The 16,822-nt window shown below is 50.9% G+C and overlaps 3 protein-coding genes across 21 annotated transcripts in view; 1 reads left to right on the top strand and 2 right to left on the bottom strand.

The window, feature by feature from the left end:
• Chtop (chromatin target of PRMT1) overlaps positions 1–156 on the bottom strand; it is a 10,087-nt gene extending 9,931 nt beyond the window's left edge. For all 9 annotated transcript variants that reach the window (XM_005411419.1, XM_005411423.1, XM_005411421.2 and 6 more), the window contains exon 1: positions 70–156. The gene's annotated coding sequence lies outside the window, so the exon portion shown is untranslated. The remainder of the gene's footprint in view (positions 1–69) is intronic.
• On the top strand, positions 90–15,824 carry S100a13 (S100 calcium binding protein A13). Of its 11 annotated transcripts, none has more exons than XM_013508326.1 (4): positions 90–179; positions 1,299–1,568; positions 7,505–7,777; positions 15,601–15,824. In XM_013508326.1, the coding sequence occupies exons 2-4, from the start codon at positions 1,503–1,505 to the stop codon at positions 15,742–15,744; spliced, it is 483 nt and encodes a 160-aa protein (XP_013363780.1). In that variant the 5' UTR covers positions 90–179; positions 1,299–1,502; the 3' UTR covers positions 15,745–15,824. The 11 variants fall into 11 exon arrangements, with proteins under 11 accessions (XP_013363780.1, XP_013363779.1, XP_013363778.1 ...); XM_013508325.1 differs by having other exon boundaries at positions 91–179; positions 1,331–1,568; XM_013508324.1 differs by lacking the exon at positions 90–179 and adding an exon at positions 326–415 and having other exon boundaries at positions 1,331–1,568.
• Positions 1,483–5,630, bottom strand: S100a1 (S100 calcium binding protein A1). Its single transcript, XM_005411426.2, has 3 exons — positions 5,523–5,630; positions 3,507–3,660; positions 1,483–1,786 (listed from the first exon to the last, which is right to left on the bottom strand). Exons 2-3 carry the CDS (start codon positions 3,645–3,647, stop codon positions 1,643–1,645), a joined length of 285 nt encoding a protein of 94 aa, XP_005411483.1. The 5' UTR covers positions 3,648–3,660; positions 5,523–5,630; the 3' UTR covers positions 1,483–1,642.
• Positions 15,825–16,822: the final 998 nt, after the last annotated feature.

The raw sequence follows: 16,822 nt of genomic DNA, 5'->3' as shown, positions 1-16,822 counted from the left end.
CGGCCCCGCCCCCGCCCGGCCCCGCGACGCCTCCGCACCGGACCCTGACTCCTCAGCCCGGGAACGCACCGAAGGAAACGGACGCCAGTGCTCCTCCCGGGGCTGCCACCACGGCTGCGGCAGACGGGCCGGGGACCGGCCAAACCCGAACGGACGACGGAGGCGCTCGGGCTGACTAGGTGGGCGGTTGGTTTGAGGCGTACGTGATAGATGGCGAGGTTCGATCGTTGCGGGTTGGCTCCCTACTCGCTGGCCGATCCGTCTGCTCACCCGGTCTGCCCTTGCCTGCCTTTCGTCTGAAACACCACACTTCTGAGGCGATCTCCCGCTCGATGTCCAAAACAAAATGGCTACCACGCCCAATGCGGAATGGGACCGGCTAAAATGGCGTCGACGCACGTACGTCAGACGTCAGGTGCGCGCGCAACTAGGGCGCGGGAAGATGTGTGTACGCCTGCGCAGGACTCAGACGAGGCGCCTTCTGGACTTCCGGGCAGTGCTCCGCCCTTAAGGGGCGTGGCCAGTGGCCTCACGAGTGAGGCTTTTGGGGGCTTCGTTTTCCATCCGCGGTAGCGGTGCAACTTGTTGGAGTTACTTATGATTTAGGCCGCAGAAAGTGGCTTTGTCAGGATAAAAGCAGTGTTGCTATTCCCTCGGCCCCCATGAAATAATCTTTATGCAGGACTTGCCTCGGTCCCTTCCTAAATACCGCAACTGGGTGATTTTCCTGGCTCGCTCGTCCCTCCCCAGTCGCGTGTTCCCGGTCATGAGTGGGTGAACCGGCGGCGCGGGCGGGATCGCGCCTGGCGGGTCCTGCACCAGCCATGCCGCCCCCCGCGTTTTCCTCCTGTCTCTCCCCCACCTTGCCCTGGGCGTGCTCGATCCTTCTTTAGGGGGCCCTTGGCCTGCCTGTTCCCTCCTGCGTCTGCCCTCCCACCTGGTATCCGTGAGGATTTGGGGGCAGAGCGGGAGAGAGATGTTTTGTGAACGCAGGATACTCAATGAGGTGCCCAGATGTCTGCAGGATGAATGAATGAGCACAGTGTCAACCCGTCCTCCGCCCCAGATGCGGTCAGGACCCTGTCACTCATTTCCTTCCTGGGGTGTGTGTGTGTGTGTGTGTGTGTGTGTGTATTGGGGGTGGCCCCATAACACTGCTTGTCTTTACCCAGGTGAGGGCAAGTGTTGTGTTTATTTTGCACACCGCTCTACCCCCACGTCCTACACCATGTCTAGCACGTGTAGGACTTCAGTAAGTACTGGTGGAGCGTTGAAAGCAGTCTTTCTTCTGGTTTTAGAGTTGTGAAGCTGACGTTTCTTCCATTCCTAGCTGGAACCTTGGGCCCCCATTTCCGGGCTTTGAGCAATCTCCCAAGTAGGAAGATACGACGCATGAGAACTCGCTCCAAAATAAGAGGAGCTGGAGTGCAGAGCCTGCACTTCTCCACCCACTCCAGATCCAGGAGGAGACAAACACCTGTGGCTGGCGAGGGGAGCCTTTAATGAAGACGAGTTGCTGCGCTGGGCTGCTACTCCTGCTCCTTGGTGTGCGGAGGGGGCAGGTAAAGGTGGGAGTGTGGGGAGTCATAGCTGGGGTGAGGCAAGCGGGGTGAGGGGACGGCGCTGCCCTGGGGCTGTCTGCTCAGCTGTTCTCCCAGAAGAAGTTGTTGCAGGCCACGGTGAGAGCGGCCACCAGCACCACGTACTCCTGGAAGTCGACCTCCCCGTCTCCATTCTCGTCCAGCTCCTTCATCACCTTGTCCACTGCATCTGCGTCCTTCTGGGCCTGTGAGGGAGGGGAGGAGGCGGGGAGGTGTAAGGGAGGCGCGTGACTAGGCCAAGCGGGAGGGTGGTCAGGAGAGTGAGGTGGAGATGAGTAGGAAAGGGAATGGGCGTCCATTCCTCTGTGTGTTTTTGAAGCACTCTGGGCTTCTGTTGTCTGTAGAACAGACTCCTTTACCTGGCAGATAACAGCGTCAGTTACCATGTCGGTGGTGGTGAACCTATGGTACGCGCGCTGCAGCAGGCTGTGTCATTGAAAGCTCTGAAAGGTTTCCTCTCACTGTCATGGGTTGATTGTCTGCAGTGTGACAAGTACTACGCTACCAGCCTTATGGGCACTGTCTTTTTTCTCTGCCGTACTAGGGATTGCACCTGGGGGCTTCACACTGAGCTACTTTTCCAGCCTGTTTTGTTTTGTTTGAGAGAGGGTCTCACTTTGTAGTTCCGGCTGGCCTTGAACTCATTATATAGTCCATGTTGGCCTCACAGCAATCCTCCTGCTGGGATTACAGGTATGTACCACCAAGCCTGGCTACTGTCTAATTGTAGTATGGAGTTTGCTGGGTGGGTGCAGTGGTGCACACCTGTAATCCCAGCTACTTGGGAATGAGTCATCAGTGCCTGCCTAGCAAGCACAAGGTTCTGAGTTTAATTCCTGGTACCCCCCCCCCCCACCAAAAAAAAGAAATCGGAATATAGTTGCCAGTGATATAGCTCAGCAGCACAGCGCCTGCCTGGGAATGAGCCACAGGGATTGCAAGTTTGAGGCCAGCCTGGGTAACTTACTGAGACACTACGTCAAAATAAAAAGGACTAGGGAGCCAGCCATGGTGGCACATGCCTGCAATCCCAGCATTTGAGAGGCTGAGGCAGGAGGATCCTCTCAAGTTCGAGGCCAGCCTGGACTACAGAGTAAGTTCAAGATGAGCCTGAACTGCATAGTGAGACTGAGTCTCAAAAAACTAAAAAAAAAAAAAGAAGAAGCAGCAGCAAAAGGGCCAAGGCATATAGCTCAGTAGTGGAGCACTTGGGTAGTTTAAGTGAAGCCCTGGGCTCAATACCCAGCACCAAAGTGGGGAAGAGTATGGGGTTGTTTTCATTATTTCCATTTTAGGGAACAATCAAATCGATGGTTCCTGGCTAAACACATGTACTGAAGGTCACCCAGCTGGAAAGTAGCAGGGCCAGAATTTGAACACACTGCAGGAAAACCACAGCCGTGGACTTTCTGCTGCATCCCAGGGCGGCTCCTATACGTGGCCCCTCAGCATTTGCAGTCTTTCTCTGCATCCTCCTGTCAAATGGAACTACTGGGCATGCTCCAAATTCTTTGTTCTCACAGACGCCTCCTAAAATGTCCTCCGTGACCCCATGGTCTTCCAGTGGGAGTGTGGGGCTCCACTGCTGCCTTTTCAGAGAAGCCAGCTCACTTGCATCAGGTCACTGGTCCCCTGGCCTTCCGGGCACCTCTGTGAAGGCTCTGTGCTTCCTGGAGTCATGATTTACTTTCCCTTCTCCACTGCGAACCTTGTTACTGAGGAGTGTGCTCAGGGCCTAGTGCTTACCAGGTGATCAGTAAGTGCGTGCGTCTTGACCTGACCTGGGGAGGGTAGAGGAGCCTGGGAGAGGCTGAGCGGCGGGTGGGGTGGGGAGGTGCAGGGAGGTGCCCACCCCGTCCTCCCACCCCTCACCCACACCACCCTGTACCCCTATTCCGTGCTCACATCCAGGAAGCCGGAGAGCTCGGTTTGCAGCAGCTCCTTCAGCTCCTTCTTGCTCAGCTTGTACTTGTCCCCCTCCTTGCCCGAGTGGGCGTGGAACACGTTGATGAGGGTCTCCATCGCAGTCTCCAGCTCAGAGCCCATTGTGGCAGCGCACCTACCGACCCCACCGCGGAAGTGAGCTGGGGACCAGGTGAGGGGATCCCTCAAGCTCGGCACGGGGTCCACGGTGCACATAGGTGCAAGATGGGAGCCCCACTGTAGTTTCTTTCAGTGAGATTTTACAGAGTGGGAACCTCGGGCACACCTAAAGCAGGCATGTGCCCCGTGGCCTCAGCCCGTACCGGCCACAGGACGTCAGGCTTGGGCATGGAGGGCGAGCAGCCTGAGCTGGGCTGGCTCCGCAGGCCCCAGTGGATGTCTGCAGTGGCTCCCCTGGCAGAGGCTGGGAGGGTGGGGCTGGGAGGGTGGTCACAGGACCCGGATGGCTTCTTCTGGCTCTATTTTTACCCTGGATCTCGAAGGCCTACCACTGCCAGGCTATTCTGATGGGCTTAGTGGGCCAGGTCTCGACAGCTTTGACTCTGCTGTCCACCCCAGCACAGACGTCGTGGGGGTCCTTGGGGACCCTCGGGGAGGGATGGTAGCCTGAGGTGGGCTGTGGCTTCCGAGGAGGGGAGCCCCACTGCCACAGAGCTTCTTGTCAGCAACCTGGGGGCCTCATTTGGTCCTTTGAGTCCCTTCTGCCTTTAAGATGTCATTGTGACTTCGGTGGGGTGAGCCTCTCCTTGCCTTCGGTTTGTTTGCTCTTCTCAGCAGAATTATCGCTCCATCAGGTGGGTGGGCAGAAGGAAGAGAGGAAAGTCTGTGCCCTGCCCCTGGAGACAGAGCTCCCGGGGAGGAGAGGAAGCCTGCGGGCCTGGGGTGCGGCTGCCCGCCTGGCTGTTGGGGTACAGCGGGAGCAGGGGCTGGGGGTCGTATGTGTTGGGGGAGATGAAGGCCAAGTTCTTGGGGTCCTTTGAGTTCAGGGGCCAGGGAACAAGCGGGAGGATGGCGGGGCCTGTTGAGGAGAGGAACCTGCCAGGCTAGGGGGACTTACTCACTCAGGCCCTCCCCAGCCCCAGGGGGCAGCTCAGGTATCTCAGATCAGGTGGCTCCATCCTTCTCCAGGCCTGGGGGACTGGACAATGAGCCCTGATGATCGGGTGACATCCCAGCTCTTCAATGGGGCCCTTGTAAGTGTCACCTGAACTCCGGACATGAGAAGCCATTGTCACAGAGTCATGGGGGAGATGAAACCCAAGCCGGGGCTGATGGGGGGATAAGGGGGTGCTCCAGGGAGGGATGCTGCGGCTCAGTTACCGAACCCAGCCAGGAGGGGCTCCTGGAGTTTGCCCAGAGCCCTCCAGCAGCCTGCGATTTTATATGGGGGCCTCTCTGGGAGGACCTGGGCAGTGGGAGAACAAAGAGGAAAGAACCTGGGGCGAGAGAAGTGGGCAGAGGTCTGGGCTGAGGAAGGGCAGGTCCCGTGGAGTAGAGTGGGGAGGGGCACAGACCTCCGCGGCCCCTCTTGCTGACACCCAACGGCTCATGCTCTGCCACCACCCCCAGGCTTCCTGGGGACCTGGCTCTTGGCAAGGATGGGGCGCAGCAGAGACCGAGGCTGGCAGGGGCAGGAACAGCTGTTGCGCTCTCATTCTTACCCCGCTGGAAGCAAGACCAGCACCGAGGCCCCTCCTCAAACCTGGGAGCCCGAGGGGCCCTGGCGGGGGACTCAGTGGGTGAGGGGAGGGCCTCGTGTCCTGGGGGCTGGGGGCTGGGTTCCCCACTGACCTCTGCGTGCAGTGAGCCCCCAGGCCGCCCTCGGCCTTCACTTGCCTCCCCTTGCTGCCTCCCGAGCTGTCTTCACACTGCCCCTACTGCTCCCAGACCCTCAGGGCACCCCAGTGCCTGGGCTTTTGGGGGTCCCTCACTGGCCAGGCTGGGGCCCCAGCCCAGGTTGGGCCGCATGATACTTACGTCGGTCTGGACCTGAGGTGGGAGCAGCTTCTGAGTGGGCGGAGGAGACGGCAAGTGCAGCTCTCGGAGCTGTGTGAGACCTGTCTTTAGGGGCCCTTCCCCTCCCCAGCCCCCCAGCTCCACCCCTTCCTTCACAGACAGACAGCCAGCGAGGCCAGGGGCCAGGAGTGGACAGAGGCGCCCTCTGTCTCCTGGGCTGGAACAGGCTGCCCAGTGTCTCTTCCCGCCCCACTGGGCACCGCAGACAGGAGGGAGGAGGCGGGAAGGGAGATCCCGAGAGGGACAGAGATGTCTCACCCTGCTCTGCTCTGCAAACCCTGCGGCCAGCTGTGCCGGCTGAGCTGGGGAAGGGAGGATTCGCTGAGGAGCCTTAGCCTGGTCTCAGTCTGGGTGTCTTCTTGAGGGGTTTCTGTCGGACTTCCCCCGAGGGGTTTCATTGTGGGGACTTTTCTGTGGTGGCTTCAGCCAGGCTCCCCCTGTTTGTGGGGGCCCGGCCATGTAGCTGGGGCCCCCAGAGGGGGGTCTTGGTCTGCAGGGTCCCCTGAAAGGTCTCTGGTGTTCAGATTAAGCTCCCAGGTACATTTTCTTTTTTGGAATTGAACCCCGGGTCTTAGCATTGAGCTACATCCCATGTCCTTTATTTTTTTTATTTTTTTTATTTTTTTTGAGACAAGGTCTCAGTAAGTCTCAAATTTCTCAGGCTGGACTTGAACTTGGGATTTTTCTGCCTTAGCTGTGTGACACCTCTGCCGGCTACCTTTAGTTGCTTTTTTAAAGTTAGCAGTAGTGCCTGGCTCAGTGGCACACACCTGTAATCCCAGTGCTAGGGAGGCTGAGGCAGGAGGATCAGCGAGAGTTGGAGGGCAGTCTGGGCTACATTGTGAGTTTAAAGCCAGCCTAAATTACAGAGCGAGACCCTGTCTCCAAAAACAAAACAAAACAAAACAAAATTAGCAGTTGTCTCCCATCATAGCCCTGTCTCTTGTCCCCAGCGGACACTCCTGATTAGCTCTGGGAGTGTAATGGGCCAGCTGGTCCCAATACAGTATCGGAAATGATAAAATCCTTGGACCCCTGCTGTCCCGCAGTCCCTCCCCGCCCCGAGGGGACCAGCGCTGTGATTGGGCCGTTCCCTCCCTTGTAAGCTGCGGTGGAAACTCGATAGCCCTGGGGTGGGGAGTGGCTCTCTTTTCCCTCCCTGCGGCCGGTGGTGCTTATAAACCTCAGTCCAGAAACTGCTGCTCACCGTGCCCCTCTCCTTGCCGTGGTGAGTTGACCCTGGAGGGAAACTGGGGATCCTCTTTATCACCTCCCACCCAGTGGCTGGCTGGAAGAGGGATTCAGGAAGTGGCTCTGGGAGAGCAGGCGGCAGTCCCTGTGGGAGTGTGTGCATGCTGCCGTGCGTGTGGAAATAAGGGACGGTGGGCATGTCCCCTGGCCCAGCCTTTCCTCATGCCCCTGGGGGCTGCGAGTGGCCCCATCAAGCCCTCTGTGGGCTCAGGAGCCAGAGCAGTCCCGTGCCCGGAGCCTGTCATCCAGGGACAGGAGTGTGTGGAGGACGGTGGGGTCCTGTGCATCAGCCCTGTCCAGCTGACCTCCAGAATGCGGGGTGCCGAGATGATGGGTCTGGCCAGACTGACCACAGCTGGGCCTTTGCCAGCCCCCACTTCCCTGCCGGGCACAGTGGCCAGTGTGTGGGCAGGCGCTAGGTTCCTGTGTCAACAGGCTCTGGAGAAAAACAACCTCCTGACCCTTTGCGGTTGTGAGGAGCAGCAAGCAGGGGCTCTTGGGACAGGAACCCCACTGGGGCGCCGCCAGACTGCGGGCTCCAGAGCGGGGCCACCACACAGGGGCCTTGTACGAGGAGCCACCAGCGAGGGCCCGGAAAAAGGACCCCTAGACTGTAAGACCCACAGAAAAAGGGGTTTCTGGAACTGAACCTAAACTGAAATACCACTGCCTGGCTTTTTCTCCACGCCCAGCTCCTGTCCCCGCCCTCTTCCTTGCAGAAGCCTGAGACAACACCAAGGCATTCCTGGATCCTGAGCTCCCTGACCTGCAGGTCAGCCTGTGAGGACATCATCTCTGGGTCCCGGATCCTAATGGCAGCCGAGCCACTGACTGAGCTGGAGGCCGCCATCGAGACAGTGGTCACCACCTTCTTCACCTTTGCAGGGCGGGAAGGCCGGAAGGGCAGCCTCAGCATCAATGAGTTTCAGGAGCTGGTCACCCAGCAGTTGCCTCATCTGCTTAAGGTTGGTGTAGCCTCTGGGGCTGTGGTTCTGCGGACCTGGATGTGGCACGTGGCGTGGGTGAGGTGCTAATGCTGAGGAGATAATAGGACCACAAAAAAACCTGTGAGTTGCCAGGTGGCGTGGCACATGCCTGTAATCCCAACACTGGGGAGGCTGAGGCAGGAGGATCGTTGCAAGTTTGAGACCAGCCTGGGCTACAAAATGAGCTCAAGGCCAACCTGAACTGCATAGCGAGACCCTGTCTCAAAAAGACAAAAAAAAAAAAAAGAAAGCCTGAGAGTGAACAGGAGTAGGTGGTTCTAGGTTTTCCTGCCTGCACGCAATGTGTGCACATGCGCGTGTGTGACTAGGGAAGAAAAGATGCTGTGAGTGTGCGAGTGGGAGGGAGTGTGTGATGGGGCCCAGTGCTCCCGTCAGATGGCGCTGTTGGTCCTTGTGTCCAATTAACTCTGTGGTCCCATTTCCCCCACATGGGACTGAGTCTAGAGCTGGATTCCAGGAGATCCACAGATTATACGTAGAGCTAGAAGGAGGCTGCCGAAAAACAAATACGGCCCCAACGCCTCATACATGCCTGCAATCCCAGCACTCGGGAGACTGAGGCATGAGGATTGCCATGAGTTTGAGGCCAGCCTGAACTGTGCAGTGAAACCTTGTCTCAAAAACAAAAAAACTGAACTAAGAAACCCAACCAAACCACACCCTAGCAGGCAACTTATTTCAGTGTGTTTGCAAGAATTGAATACCCTTCGAGCTGGGTGTGGTGGCATACACCTATAATCCCAGCATTCAGGAGGCTGAGGCAGGAGGATCATCGCAAGTTTAAGGCCATCCTGCACTAGAAAGTGAGCTCAAGGCCAGCCAGAACTGCACAGCGTGACTCTGTCTCAAAAAGACCAAAAAAAAAAAAAAAAAAATTGAAGAATTGAATACTCTTTGTGGAATTAAAAACAAAGAAAAAAGGGCTGTGAATGTAGCCCAGAGGTATAAGTACCTTCATGGTAAGCGCAAGGTCCTGAGTTCAATTCCCGGTATGAAAAAAAGAACGCAACTATAACTAAAAACAAAGAAAAAAGCATTGGGCAGAAAATTAATTAAAAGAGGAAGACAAAAACTTTGTCATAAAATTACAAATACAAAAATTAAGCCAGGGATGTAGTTCAGCGGCACAAGCAACTGCCTGGCAAGCGCAAGGTCCTGAGTTCGATTCCCGGTACCAAAAAAACCGCCAAAAAACAAAAATTAACAAATTATAAACACAAATTACAGGTTTCAGGGACATTAGTAACCAGAACATAACCAATGAGGTACTTAATCATCCACTATGTTAACTAATTTGTAAAGGGGTGGAAGTTGATGATTAAGCCAAAGGATCTTCCCCTTCTTTCCCTACAGGGAAACCTGGACCACAGCTTTCTGGTAACTTCCACAAGCTGGTACTGATATTTTTTTGTACCGGGAATCGAACTCAAGGCCTTGCGCTTGCTGGGTAGGCAGGCGCTGTGCCACTGAGCCATATCCCTGGCCGGTGTTGCTTTTTTTTTTCTCTTTTTTGAGACAGGGCTTCATTTTGCAGTTCAGACTGGCCTTGAACTCACTTTGTAGCTTAGGCCGGCCTCGAACTCTCAGTGATCCTCCTGCCTCAGCCTCCTGAGTGCTGGGATTACAGGAGTGTGAAACCATGCCTGGCTTGGTGTTGCTTTTCTTAAAACTGACACGGAAGGGCATATTCTGTCTGTCCCTCTGTGCCTTTCATTGTAATAACTTTTTAAAAATTTAAACATTCATCATGTTTTTTGACTATGCCTTGTATAACCATAGCTGGGTGTGGTGGTGCATGCCTGTAATCCCACCATTCTGTGAGGCTGAGGGAGGAGGATCACAAGTTCGATCCCAGTCTGAGAAACCTAGCTGACTAGTGGACCCTGTCTCAAAAAACAAACAGAATTCCCTTCTCTCCTGGATCAATAGTATCAGATTACAAATATGCTGTAATATTACCGTCCCGCTGGTGGGTGCTTCTCTCAAGCCAGAAAGAATTACGAGGCACGGGGTCAAGAGAGAAGCAAAAGCATTTTTTGGAGAGCGAAAGCAGAAAGCTCCCAATACCAGGAGAGGACCTGGGCAGGTTGCCATGGGAACTCCTTATCTGGGAGTTTTGATACACAGAAGTGACTACATCTCAGACCACTCTGGGACAAAGGCATTCTTCAGAGGAGCACAGATAGAGGCTGGGTGGGATGGGATGTCACCTTGTATTTTTTTTTTTTTTTTTAATTACATTCTTGGACAGGAGGATCTTACTAGCTTAACGTGGGACCCTTGGCTATCGTGTCCCCATCCTGGGGCCTGGCTTTTATTATCCCTCAGCCTCAGGATTCCTCCTACCTTGTCCTTCCCTCAGTCATCCTGACTCCCTCTGGGTCTGGCTTTTCTCTGGCTGCCTGACCTGCCTGCTGACCTCCTTCTGCACAGCACACCGTCCCACTGCAGGGGCAGCATCCCTCTGGAAATTGCTCTTTTCAGGGAGATGACACCTAAGCCTTAAGAAAATGAAACCTAAGCCCAGCCGTGCATGTGCAGGTGGCTCACGGGTCATTTCCCCAGGTCATCTGCCATTTCCTGGTTTCATGTAATATCTCCCATCTTGAAGAAAAGAAAAGCCAGGCTTGGTGGCACATCCTTGTCATCCCAGTACTTGGGAGGCTGAGGCAGGAGGTTTGCTAGGTGTTTGAGGCCAACCTAAGCTACATAGTGAGACCCTGTCTCAAAAAAGAAAAGAAAGAAAATTTCCCCTGGCTTTATAGCTCCCTTCAGTCATACCATTTATTTTTGTTGTTCTTAGAGTGAAACCCCTCAAAAACAATGAGAAAAATTCTACTTACTGTCTCTATTTTTCCTCTCCTGTTCCTCTCCTTGATATTTTCTAGGCTTATTCCTCATTTAATTCAGATTTCTGCTCAAATGTCAGGTCCTCAGCATGGTTTCCTTCACCACTGGATACAAAAGCTGACTATTGCAGTACGTTGCGTTACACTGTAGAACGCAGCTGTCGTGTGACCTCCGCTGTATACTGCTGTGTTGTCAGGAGTGTCAGTCTCCTGGAGGAAGGGAATCTGCTCACTGCTTCATCTCCAGAATTTAGGATGTCTAGCTCCTACTAGGTGCTCAATAAAATATTAAGTGACTGTCTTAACAAAGAGCTATGAAAGGAGTGGCTTATAAACAGCACAATTTATTTCTCACAGTTCTGGAGAAAAAAATGAAGATCAGAGTGCCAGCCAGGCTGGGTTTATGCAAGGGCCTCCTAGGGGCTGCAGATGTTCCTTTCAGATTGTGTCCTCTCTTGGGAGGAAGAACTAAAATGCTCTCAGGGTACTCTGTTGTAAGGGGACTAACTGTATTCCCAAGGACTCTACCCTTGTGACCTAAGTCATCTCCTGAAGACCCATCAGATTTCAGGGGCAGACTTTCACCATGAATTTTGGGAGAGCAGATATTCAGTACATATGAGTGAGAGAATAAAATTGTGAAAAAAGAAGTGAAAAAACGTGACTGAGTAAATGAACAAATACATCCTACATACCGTTCCGTGAACAGCTTTTTTTTGTTCATGGTTCAGCTTGGGACTTTGAGATAGATTCTCACTATGTATCTAGGCTGGTCTTGAACCTGAGATCCTCTTGCCTCAGCCTCTCAAGTGCTCGGATCACTGGTATGTGCCACCATTCCCAGCTCTACAAATGGAAGCAGGAGGATTGACAGTTAGAGGCTACACTGGGCATTTCAAAATAAAATTTATAAAGGGTGAGGATGTGGTAGAGCACTTGAGTAGTATATACAAGGCCCAAGTAATAATCCATACAGGGTATTTTCCCATTTAAAAAAATGATGGCCAGGCATGGTGGTGCATACCTGTAATCCCATCACTCGGGAGGCTGAGACAGGAGGCTTGTTATAAGTTCCAGGCCAGCCTCGGCTACAAAATGATCTCAAGGCCAGCCTCAACTGCATAGAGAGATCCTGTCTCAAAAAGCCAAAAAAAAAAAAGAAAAAAAAAAGAAAAGAAAAGAAAAGAAATTAGTTTTTTATTTATTACAGATTGCTGCTAACATTTTCCCCTTATGTTTTTGGCATTTTTACCAGGCAGAATGTAAAAAATTTTCACGTACTTAAATCTATCTGATTTTTCCTGAATAGCTTCTATATTTTGTTTTCTGTCTTTCCTTCTTCCTTCCTTGGACATGCTGAGCTCCCTTGTGGATGCTAAGCACATGCTTTACCCCTGAGCTCTACCCCAGCTCATAGCTTCTGTGGTGTACGTCTTACTTAGAAATATTTTCCCCACTTTAACATATTAAAAAAACACACTTTTTAATGAATGTTTTCCTGTTGGAAAATACCAGCTTTATTATTTACTCAATTTCCATGTGTATATTGAATCTGTATTCCATTTCATTCATCTGTTATTTACCTAGTAAGAAGCTGGCTTAATTACTCTAGGTGCTATTTATTTATTTATGTTATTTATTTATTTATTTATCTATAGATTTTCTTATCTGATAGTTACCTTAAGCCTTTAAGGCTGTGTCAGCAGGAATAATAATGAACAGAATTTATGTATTATTTATTATTTATTTATGTATTTATTTATTTATCTATTTTGTACTGGAGACTGAACCCAGGGTCTTCACCTTGAGCTCTTTTTCCAACCTTGGAGTTTTTTTTTTTTTTTTAATTTTGAGATGTGAAACTGTGAAACAGTCATCCTAGTATTTTCCTCGTTGGATTGGCGTGGTGTCTTTTCCGGCGGTATTTATTGAGCACTTGCTCTGTGCTGTGCTGACGCTGTCCTAGGCCTGGGTTTCAGCCGTGAACAGGTTGCCACTATGTGCCAGGTATTCCCCTTGGCACTAGGGTTATAGTGGTGAGCAAGATGGACAGGTTCTCTGTGCACAGGAAGCCTTTTCTCCTAGCAAGGTCTGAGGATCAAAGGAAATGAAGCATGCAACGTGTTCAACATAAAACCCGAAATTATGAAATCAGGCATGGTTAAGCGAGCCATTCTTGCCTGCTGCTGGCGGTGCTCATGGTATTTTACAGTTAAGATGATTGTGGCTTTTAAGAGTCTTGGTTGGCTCTAAATTAGCTTTGTGCCTTCTTAGTATGTGGCAAGTCTCCTTTGCCTTCATTGAAATGTGGATTCCCAACGTTGGGCAAGGAGCTCTGCCTGAGGCCCCCAGTCTGACCCTGACTCATTGTTCAACCATCAGCTTTTTGATGTGATCTTTCCACTTGCCGTACCCTTCCCCCTTTGGAAGTATACTGGGATTGAGCCCAGACGGCTTTACAAATGCTAGGCAAGCGCTCTACCCTTGAGCCACATCCCTTGTCGTCTTTATTTTTTATTTTGAGACAAGTTCTCACTAAGCTGCCCAGGCTGACATCAAACTTCTGATCTTTCTGTCTCAGCCTCCCGAGGAGCTGGCATTCTAGGCATACACCACCACACCCAGCTTGGCAACACATGAAGTCTGGCCTACAGTATTTGGTTTGACAGGCCCATCAGGAGCAACTTCGGCAGGGTCCTCCTGGAAAACCAATGCCCAGGTCTTCTCCGTTCCCCCAGGCTACCAGGTAGTGACCCTGCTGAACAAGGAGAGAACCTTAGAGTTGTGCAGATGAGCAGCTGCATGCAGTCTAGCTGAATCCTGCCCCTCTGAAGGCTCCCAGGTTATTCTGGGGCCAGCCCTGGAATGCAGGTGTGCTGGGACGGCTCTTTTTAAAAAAAGTTTTTTATTAGTACTTTTGCCACACATAATGTTCACATTCATCATAAGGAATTTGTACCTATACATAATATATCTTAATTCTTTAAATTCCCATTCCCCTCCCCTCCCTTCAACCCCTTTTTCCTCACCATTTACAGAGTCCGTGTTTCCATTTTTTTCCTCCCATACGTTTGTTTTGTTTTTGAGACAGGGTCTCACATTTTAGCCCAGACTGACCTTGAACTCCTGCAGTCCTCCTGCCTAGTCTCCCGAGTGCTGGGCTCACAGGCACGCACCACCACGCCTGGCCAAACTTGTGTGTCTTATTTATTTCACTTAAAATTATTGTCTCAAGGTACATCCATTTACCTGTAAGTGACTCACATTTACCCTTCTTTGTGGTAGTCTGTATTCCATTTTACATAAATACCACATTTTCTTTGTCCATTCATCTGTTGATGGGTGTATGGGCTGTTTCCAAGATTTAGCTATTATAAATTGTGCTGCTATAAACATGGGTGTGCACGTAATACTGTGGTATGATACTTCTAACTCTTTTGCGAAGATGCTTAGAAGGAGAATAGCTGGGTCAAATGGAACATCTAGTTTTAGTTTTTTGAGGAATCTCCATACTGATTTCCATAGTGGCTGTACCAATTTACTCTCCCACCAGCAGTGGAGAAGGGTTCCTTTTTCCCTGGCAGCCTCATCAGCATTTGTTATTGGTTGATTTCTTGATGACAGCCATTCTTTCTAGAGTAAGATGGAATCTCAGTGTTGTTTTAATTTGTAATTCTCAAATGACCAGTGATGTTGAACATTTTTTCATATATTTATTTGCTATTTGTACTTTTTCATTTGAGAAGGGTCTGTTCATTTCAGATGCCGATTTTTGGACTGAGTCTCTGAATTTTTTTTTTTGTTTTTGTTTTTCTTTTTGAGACAGGGTCTCGCTATGCAGTTCAGGCTGATCTTCAGCTCACTTTGTAGCCCAGGCTGGTCTTGAACTTGCAATGATCCTCCTGCCTCAGCCTCCCAAGTGCTGGGATTACAGGTGTGCACCACCACACCTGGCAAGTCTTTGAATTTTGGGGCTCTGATTTTTGTTGTTGTTGTTGTTCTTTATATATTCTAGATAATAGTCCTTTGTTTGAGGTATAACTGGTAAAAATGTTTCCCCATTCTGTGGGTTGTCTCTTTGCTCTCCTTGGTTTCTTTTGCTGTGCAAAAGCTTTTTAATTTGATGTGATCCTGGTTGTAATATTTCCTGTGTGATTAGGGTTTTATTCATAAGGTCTTTTCCTACACCTTTGTCTTCAAGAGTTTTACTTATTCTATCTTCTAGCAGATTATTTCTATTTTTATATTTAGATCTTTGATCCATTTTGATTTTAATTTAGTGTGTGGTAAGACATATGGGTCTAGGGTCAGCCTTCGGCATATGCAAAGCCAGTTTTTCCAGCACCATTTATTAAAGAGGCTGTCTTTCTTCCAGTGAAGGTGTTTGGGGCCAGTTCCTACCTGCAGGCCAGAACAGATTGTGTGCACATCTTCCCAGCTTTGCGTTTAGTGATTCATATTCGTAGTTCGTGATCAGCCATGTGGGAGTATTTATACCCTGCCAAAAATGACGAGTCAGGCCTTCCTGCCTCCCTGTGTGTGTCCTTTGGAGTCAGGACCCCAGGGAAGGGCAGGTCAGGGCCACAGCCTCCTCCTTCAGTTAAGGGCAGGTGTTGGTACTGTCTGAGGAAAGGGCCCCCAGAGAAAGGCAGCTGGTGATTCTTCCTGTTCCTTATGCCCTCCCTGGCTTTTTTATCCCCCAGTACTGGGGATTGAACCCACGGCCTTTGCACTGAGCTACATCCCCACTTCTTTTTAAAATTTTAGTTTTGAGATAGGGGCTTGCTGAATTGCTGTTACCCAGGCTGGACTTGAACTTGCCATGCTCCTGCTTCAGCCTCCCAGAGTGCTGAGATCGCAGGTACGCACTGCCATGCTGGGCTGTCAGGTCTCCCCGACTTTAACCCTTTCCTTCTCTTCGTGTGTCTTCAGGATGTGGGCTCCCTGGATGAAAAGATGAAGAGCTTGGATGTGAATCAGGACTCAGAGCTCAAGTTCAATGAGTACTGGAGACTGATTGGCGAGTTGGCCAAGGAAATCAGGAAGGAGAAGGCCCTGGAGATCCGGAAGAAGTAAAGCACCTGCTTGGCTGGGCAGGGCCAGGCAGAACCCACAACCCCCAAATAAAGCTTCTGTCTTGAGACAAATGTTTCTCATTCACGTTCCACTCTAGTTTCTTCTCTTGAGACCAGGGAATGGGAAAGCTCTCCCTTGACCTGAGGGTGAGCCTGAACATTATGAGTTCCTTGAAGACAGGGAGTACAATTTATCTTCAGATATTTTGCTGTTTTAGTAACAGGTCTTATACTGAGTAGGTGCTCAATAAATAAATGATTGATGAATGAATACACAAAAGATAAAGGCCAGGCTTGGTGGTGCATGCCTGTAATCCCAGCACTTAGGAGGCTGAGGCAGGAGGATCATTGCAAACTTGAGACTAGCCTGGGCTACAAAGTGAGCTCAAGGCCAGCGTGAACTGCATAGCGAGACCCTGTCTCAAAAAGACAAAAAAAAAAAAAGATAAAGGAATTGAGGGCACATTAGGTGGCTTCTATTTCTCCAGGTGCCTCTTTGGCTGAACAGCATGGTTCTGGCTCCAGTTTCCCCATCTTACTCCTGGAGTTGTCCCTGATGACGATGATAGCATGGAGTGTGTGTCATGGCCTTACCATGTTAAGCACAGGTGAAACATGTTACCCGCATTCAGCTGGGTGTGGTGTATGCCTGTAATCCCAGCATTTAGGGAGGCTGAAGCAGGCTGAAGCAGGAAGATTTCTACCAGTTTGAGGCCAGCCTGAACTACATAGCAAGACCCTGTCTCAAAAAGATACCAAATAGAAAAAACAAAACAACAACGACAAAATAAGTCCCCCAAAACATTATTTGCATTATCTTAATCCTCACAGTCCTGAGTGGTAGTATTTTATATTCTGTTTTTTTTTGTACTGGGACTGATATAGTGCCTTCTCATTGAGCTCCATCCCCAACTCCTTTTATTTCTTTATTTTGAGATAGGGCCTCCCTAAATCACTGAGTTGCCAAAGCTGGGTTTGAATTTATAATCTTTCTGCCTCAACCTCTCAGAGTGCTGGGATTGCAGGCTGGCTGGCTCTGCTAGGTAATTTGTGTTTCTTTTGTTTTTAGAGACAGGGCC

This window comes from Chinchilla lanigera, unplaced genomic scaffold (assembly GCF_000276665.1).
Source record: "Chinchilla lanigera isolate Chin_1 unplaced genomic scaffold, ChiLan1.0 scaffold00144, whole genome shotgun sequence".
NCBI classification, from domain to species: Eukaryota; Metazoa; Chordata; class Mammalia; order Rodentia; family Chinchillidae; genus Chinchilla; species Chinchilla lanigera.
Note: the sequence above shows the minus strand (reverse complement) of the source record. Positions and strands in the feature narration are given on the sequence as shown.

Coding starts and splice junctions, on each gene's coding strand:
- S100a13 (XM_013508326.1), top strand. CDS start 1,503: ATGAAGACGAGTTGCTGCGCTGGGCTGCTACTCCTGCTCCTTGGTGTG. Junction 1,569..7,504: donor TGCGGAGGGGGCAGGTAAAG/GTGGGAGTGTGG, acceptor CTCCACGCCCAG/CTCCTGTCCCCGCCCTCTTC. Junction 7,778..15,600: donor AGTTGCCTCATCTGCTTAAG/GTTGGTGTAGCC, acceptor GTGTGTCTTCAG/GATGTGGGCTCCCTGGATGA.
- S100a1 (XM_005411426.2), bottom strand. CDS start 3,647: ATGGGCTCTGAGCTGGAGACTGCGATGGAGACCCTCATCAACGTGTTC. Junction 1,787..3,506: donor AGCTCTCCGGCTTCCTGGAT/GTGAGCACGGAA, acceptor CCTCCCTCACAG/GCCCAGAAGGACGCAGATGC.